The sequence below is a fragment of the Budorcas taxicolor genome, chromosome 10 (genome assembly GCF_023091745.1).
Source record: "Budorcas taxicolor isolate Tak-1 chromosome 10, Takin1.1, whole genome shotgun sequence".
NCBI lineage: Eukaryota > Metazoa > Chordata > Mammalia > Artiodactyla > Bovidae > Budorcas > Budorcas taxicolor.
The window spans coordinates 42,919,787-42,926,552 of record NC_068919.1 but is presented as its reverse complement, the minus strand read 5'-3'; the positions used below and the strand labels follow the sequence as shown (position 1 = coordinate 42,926,552).

At 45.7% G+C, this 6,766-nt stretch overlaps 1 protein-coding gene across 1 annotated transcript; it reads left to right on the top strand.

Annotated features, from left to right (window-relative positions):
• Positions 1 to 3,806: 3,806 nt before the first annotated feature.
• On the top strand, positions 3,807 to 4,517 carry LOC128054799 (putative uncharacterized protein FRMD6-AS1). The gene has a single exon (XM_052647361.1). The coding sequence runs from the start codon at positions 3,807 to 3,809 to the stop codon at positions 4,515 to 4,517; it is 711 nt and encodes a 236-aa protein (XP_052503321.1).
• The last annotated feature ends 2,249 nt before the right edge of the window (positions 4,518 to 6,766 follow it).

Genomic DNA, 6,766 nt, shown 5'->3' with positions numbered 1-6,766 from the left:
AAAACATCAAAAGATAATCTAATTGGAATACTGAGGCTCCAAGTAGATACTTTTGGTCAAGAGTTATCATTATATCGCATTAATGAAACAACCTGGTTAATGACTACATCTCTACCTAGATTCTTGCTGTATAGATAAACTCTGCTGGGGAGAGGCATTTCAGAAAATGCTGTGATACAGACACCACCAAGGAAGCTCTGGGAAACAATGCCATCTCCTTTGCGCAGTGTTTGGCTCATCTGTGAATGTTTCAGCACAACATTTTTCTCAACCAGCTGTCAGATCACTGATTTCTTTCCCTTCCCCAGCGTTCTGTGATCCCTCTTTGATCAGCAGTGTACACTGCATGACTGGTCCATCTGATACATATGAAAAGTGATAGGACACAAAGCTCCATCAGAAGAAATTACACCACTAAATCATACAAGATAATTGGAACCACAGATTGCTTGTTTTCACTCAAAACTTAATGATAAACTCAGCCCTTACAGCTGGAGAGTCCCTCTGGACCCAGAGCATAGCGGGTAGGCATTAGCAGATCTCCCAAATGCTAGAGAACTAATTAAATATTTCTCAAATCATCAGAGTTTAGATGAAAAATGCTTCCAGCCTTTGAAATGCGAAGTGGTGGGACGGGGGTGTAGGGGAAGAAAGGACAGTGATAAGCATCCAATCTCTGAATGCAATATTTATAACACCAAACTAGTGATTCAACACAAACGCAGGCAAGGTTTCCAGGACAGAAGCACTATTTCAGGTTGTATATAGACCTTATAGTGTACCTTAGTTCTAACCCTTTTTCTCTCAGCGGAGAAGATCTTATTCTTTAATTTCCACTTTTAAATATAAAGCTTTCCCTACTTCAGTCTTTACCTCAATACTCATCCTTCTAAGTTTACATTTTCCTTGCAATTCAATGCCCAATTTTCTACTTCTTCCTTCCTCTCAAATTATCCCTTTAACTTGTTCCTACTTATTTTTATAGGCCCCCAAAGCCTCTTCCTCAGGATAATGTGCAATTCAACAGGCCCTCTCAACTACTCCCTATACCAAAGTTTAACTACAGAGGCCAACAATACCATTTTTCCTGTTTGGGTTTCAGGAAAGATACTTTTAACTAAAATTTTACCACTCATAAATTTCTCCACTAAATCTTTCCTTTTCCTCCTCCTACACTAAATTGTTTCCCACACAATTACAATGTAATCAAACACTCAAAATGTATAATTCTATAATCATACAAAGACATCCTAAAAATATATCACTGCTAATGTATGACACACACCCTTTATAACTCTGTTATTGGGAGTACAAGATTAAAAAAAAACTGGAGTTTTCTTTTAAGTTGTGTTTCTCATTTCTTGTTGAGAAAGAAGGGTAGAGGTATGTCATACAACTGCTATATCAGAAACCATTCAAACTGTGTTACAAGATATTATTGAAGATTGCAGACGCACGTAAAACTTTTTTTTTTTCCTTAAAAGAAGTTGTAACTGCATAAACAAAATCCAAAGCTTCTATAATCTGCCCAAAGGATACATAATACTTAAACTGGAGGTCTGTACCTCTTAATATTTTTTTAATATATTATTTTTTAATTATAATAATTACTTAATACCTCCAGTTTCCCCATAGTCTTCATCTACCAAACCAGGGCATTTATGGGGTTGGTATTAATGAGTAGTAGGAAAAATTCATCTCTCCATAAATGGAGAAAACCTTCTATCCTTTAGAAGACTTGAGACAATATTAAAATGACTGGAGAAGGCTGGTGAAATTTAGTTCTGAACTCTGAAAACCACCTAAGGGATAATTTACAAATACCATCTGGGATCCAGGCAGCCTCATCAACAAAAGGGGAAACTGGTTGAGATCATACAAATCTAAAATTCACATACATTTTTACATCTGGACTGAATCTTTCCTTGGTACGGGCTTTCATGTATTAAAATAATTATTTGCAGGTTTTAGCTTTTTTTTTTAAACCCACAGCCTCAGAAATCAAAATGTGCAACATCCAAGTTGAAAACTACAAAGAATTCCTTTATCAGAAAAGTTAGTTGTGAGACAGGATTCATTTACACTAAACTCTGAACTTGATAGCCTAGTCAAAAACAATTCTGTTTGAAACTTTCATTTCAAGCATCTGCCACAAAAGGCTACAGAGTCTATTATGTCATAAGTTTTGAAAGCCAAAAGCTTTATAAATGCAGTCGAAAGTGGAAACAAAGTTCAGAATCTCAGAAAGAATCTCAAAAAGCGCTACACTTCCCCACCTCCCCATCCAATTTAGCTAGTCTATTTGAATGAGTTTTTAAATAACTTGTAGCTAAAACTTACTACCTAGCACATGGACATTTCCCTTTCAGAAGCAACAGTTTTTATCCTGGCCCATTAGGTTTTCTGGTAGAGCCAGGAGCATCTTAATTCTCAAGTTCAAATTATGTATTTGAAGCTAGTAGCCTATCCACCTCCGTTGCCCCCCAAAAGGAGGGGGGTAGAAGCAGAGAAAGATTTCCTGTCCCTTAAAGTGTTTGGGGCCCTGCAAGAACTGGTGATTACTGTGGTCCATCAGTGTCAGATCTCAGGCACTCTTACAAGCAATTCAAAGTGGGGGCTTGGGGGTGGGGGGTGGGGGTGCTGGGGGGAGAATTAGTTCATATTACAGACAGTCTGCTTTCTGGAAAAGATATCCCGCAGATAACTGGATAGCAGATATTCCCTGGGGGACCCTTCTCATCTAATAATCCCAGAAGTCCATTTTAATATGAAATATAAATCCAATATATTTACAAACATACTGAAAGAGCATTCAAATGTCAGCTGTCTCATATTGTGGAGTATTTTCATTTTTAACATAATACTTCTATTTCTCAAAACCACACCCAAGGAAAAATGATTAAGTGCTAGAAGCTTTTTTTTTTTTACTACAAAGGACAACAGCACAGGCATCTGTTTTCCTGCCTCTCTCTTCTGTTCTTCTCCCCTCCCCCACCTTCTACCCAGCAGGCGGTCTGTAGGTTTTGGTGCCTGTTAAAATTACTTTCTATAATGGTTTCATAATGCTGTAGATTCTGAAAAACTTCTGATCCATTAACAGTGCTGAGCCTAAACTTATGCTCTGTTTTAAGAAGAGAAATCCAAAAGTCAAAAGCCTTTTTAATGACAGATGTATTACGGAAAATTTTCCCCAAAGTTTTGATGCTGTGAAATATCAACTCCCTGAAATCACAGAAAGGAAATGACTTACATTCTTGGAAAATGAAGCCACTAGCAGCTTTCTCCAATAGAATTCTCTAATCCCTAAACTACACCCTGTGGCAACGGGGGAGTATTTCGTGCAAGGACTAAATTTATATAGATGCTTATAAAAACCAATAAACAAACATTGCCAGGTCCCAGAGAAGAAGAGACGGAATCTTACATGAGAAATCCAGCAAGAGATACTTTTTCTGAACACTCAAAACAGGTTAGAGAGCACAGACTTGAAGTTAAAAGCAACCTGAGAATGCTTGCTGAAGTTTTCCTTCCCTGCTGTGGGCAATGCACAACTCCTGAGGGAAATACTGGCAAAACAGATTTTTGCTAGAATTCCAAACGAAAAGGATGTCAAGGAGCTAATATTTCTTTAGACACTAACTAAACAACTGCACGGCCTGAAAATTCGCCAACTTTCACCTCAACTTTAAAATGTGCTTATTTTGACAGCTTTCCATTTCTCCCTGCCTTCAAGAAAACGCCCTCACCATTAGATTATGCTGTCCCGGGACTAGAGGGCTGCTGTAATTCCCGTGGACCTCACTCGGATGGCCCCCAGCTGTCCATCCCTGACAGCTCCTGGCCCTCCTCGGGCACAAGCTGGGGGTCTCCTCGGCCCGGAGCCGGGCCTGCGCGTCGCCAGCTCCTCCAGGAACCCAACTACTGCAGGCCGCGCCCCCCACTCCCATCCCACCGAGGCCCCCTTCCGGCGTCGCCGAGAGAGAGCTCAGTCTCCGGCTCCCCCGACCAGGGACTCACGGGGACGGTGGGACAGACTCAGGTCCCCTCCCGCAGCCGGGCTGCCCGGGCCGGCGCGCGCACAACAGGCGGCACCCAGGAATTCGGGACTCAAGAGCTGGCCCCGCCGCCCGGGCACAGCAACGGGGCGTGACGGGCAGGCGTCCCCAGCCCGACCACCCGGGAGCCAAGCGCGAGCACCGATCCCGGGGTCGCAGCCCACAGTCCCGGCCGGCCTCCCCCCTCGCCGCAGAGGCTGCCCAAGGCTCTGCACCTTCCTCGTTGCCCGGCTCGGCTGCCCCGAGGCCCCGTTCTCCCTTCCCGGCGTGGGCGAGCTCCGACTCGCCAAGAAGCGACCTTCCTTCCAGTCCGGTGCCCGACGCCCAGAGCTGAGAGAGCGAGAAGAAGAAAGACGCGGAGAAGGCGACACCGCCTGGACTGGGGCTCGCGACTTCCAGAAGCCCTCCCGAGGTCCCGTCCCGCCGCCGCCGCTGCCGCCCGGCCGGCAGGGGGCAGAATGAGCGGCGGGGGCGCGGCGGCCGGTCTTGGAGGTCGGCTAGGGGAGTCCCCGGGTACCCGGCTCCTGTTCTTACCTCGGAGAAGGTCCGCGGCACAGGGCGTCGGACTATTCCCAGCTCTCCTTGCCTTCCTGTCGGCGCCGCGCCTGCCCCACTCTCTCAGCCCCTTGCCCTGGGCAGCCAGACGAGCGCTCCGCGTCCGCCCCGCCCACGCCTCCCGCCCCGCCCCCTGAGGCTCCGCCTCCAGCCCGCCCCGAGGTGGCGGGGGCAGTGGCAAAGCCGTTGCAGCAGAGCGTGGAGCTCGCGACCGCACGTGGAGCGCCTGCAGGCCCCGCCCCGGGCCCAACCAAGAGTCCCGCGGAGGGGTGCCGCGAGTCAGAGGCGGGAGAAAGCCGAGCTCGCCACGCCTCCGGGGTCCTGGGGAGGGAGGCGAGCCGCAGATGGATGCTATGTTAAGACCGCAGCCATCTAGGCTCTTCCCAGCAAAGCGGAGACGGAGGCGCGAGGGGACACTGTCAGCTCCCCCTAGTTCTTGCCTAATGGCCCCCTCTGACACCCGGCCTTCGCTCCCCTGTATCTCTACCTCCCGAGCTCAGTCGGGCTGGCTGGGGGCGGCAGTTTGGCCTGAGCTTCGTTTTAGTAATTCGGAACGACTCAGGGGAGGCCACTGGGCGAGGAGGCGGTCCCAGCGGAGGCAATTTAGCGATTCCTTACTCCCTCCAGTCCTGTCCCACACCCACCTGCCCATCCACCACTCGGGACGCCGGTCTTTCGCCGGTTTTTTGCTGGATGGAGGAGGCCCCGCCGAGGAAGTCAAGCCTTCCCCGCTAACTGCCTCTCCAGGTCTTCAGGTAGACACAGTCTCTGTCCGCTGTGGTTTTAGCGCCAGTGACCTCTCGGAAATTATTTTTACCCGCTCTGTTCTCGCTGGTAGCCGAGGGAGTGATGCAAAAGGCCAATGGAAGGTATTTTTAGGGCACTAAGACTCAAGATAGGAGATGGAGATTTTTTTTGGTCGCCTTTTAATTGTTGGGTCTAGGGAAGGAGTAGTTTACACCTTTCCAGCCAGCCTGCGCCACTTGGACCAGCTTTTGGGGACTGGAGACAAGAGAGAAGAACCAGCCTCCACCTGGCTCCCAGGCCCGCAACCCACAGAACTACCCGCTCCCCGCGCCGGGGCTTCTACCCTCCTAGGTCTTCTGGTGCCTGCTAATCCGGTGAGCCCTCGCCAGGGGCGGCAGTAACGCCCACGGGGCCCCTCACTAAGGGAGTGATGAGGTGCCTCTGGAAGTGACAAGGAGACAAGGAAACAGGACCTGACAAAGGACACTACCCCAAATCAGATTTATGCTAACAGAAGCCAGCTTTAAAATTGCCCTGCTCTTTTGGTCCAAATATATAGTTTGATCCAAAAATAAAGTTACCTGTTGAAGGTATGCCTCTGTGCCTTATTTACATGGCAAAAGAAATTCCGTTTTGTGTTCACACCCGAAGCTTACTAGAAATAGTTGTTTCACAGCTTTTACATTTTGGGAACAATGACATTAGAAATATTGGGGATGGTGATGTTTTTTGTCTTTCCGCAATCTATTTATCCATTGGGAGCTTATTTCGGATAAAGTCATTACTCCATTGTGGGAAGGAGGACAATAACTATGTTCCAAAGACTGCCATTTGAATGAGTTGTGTTTAATTAATAGACTAAAATTAAAAATTTGTTTAGTAGTTGATTACAACGTTGATATTTAAAAGTGGAGGTTTATACTTTTTCCTCTCATTTTTGACTTTAATATGCATTCAGAATCAGTGCATATTGAACAATAGTTGACAAGGTCTTAATTTGATACCTAATGAGATAACCCAAGTTTTCATATGTGAACATAGATGAGACAAGTGAGGAATATAACACTATCATGGAAAACAGTTCCTAAATCTGATTATTTTTTTCAGGCTTCATGCATAAAAATCTAGCAGATAAAGAATAACGTTGGATTGTGAAGTATTGCTGAAATTTGAAGTAATTAGATAACCCAGGGAGTAAAATATTTTAAACTACTTTTTAAAAACATGCGTTTAATATTGGATTTATTGTCTAGGATTTGATTATAGCAAAATTTACTATATGAATTTTTAAAATCATAATGATCATGTTATTAGTATGAATACCATGATAAACATAGACTTCACATCTTACACTTTGTGAACTAAGTGCTTTAAAATTCTTAAAAATCAGTTTTATAAACCCCTGAAAC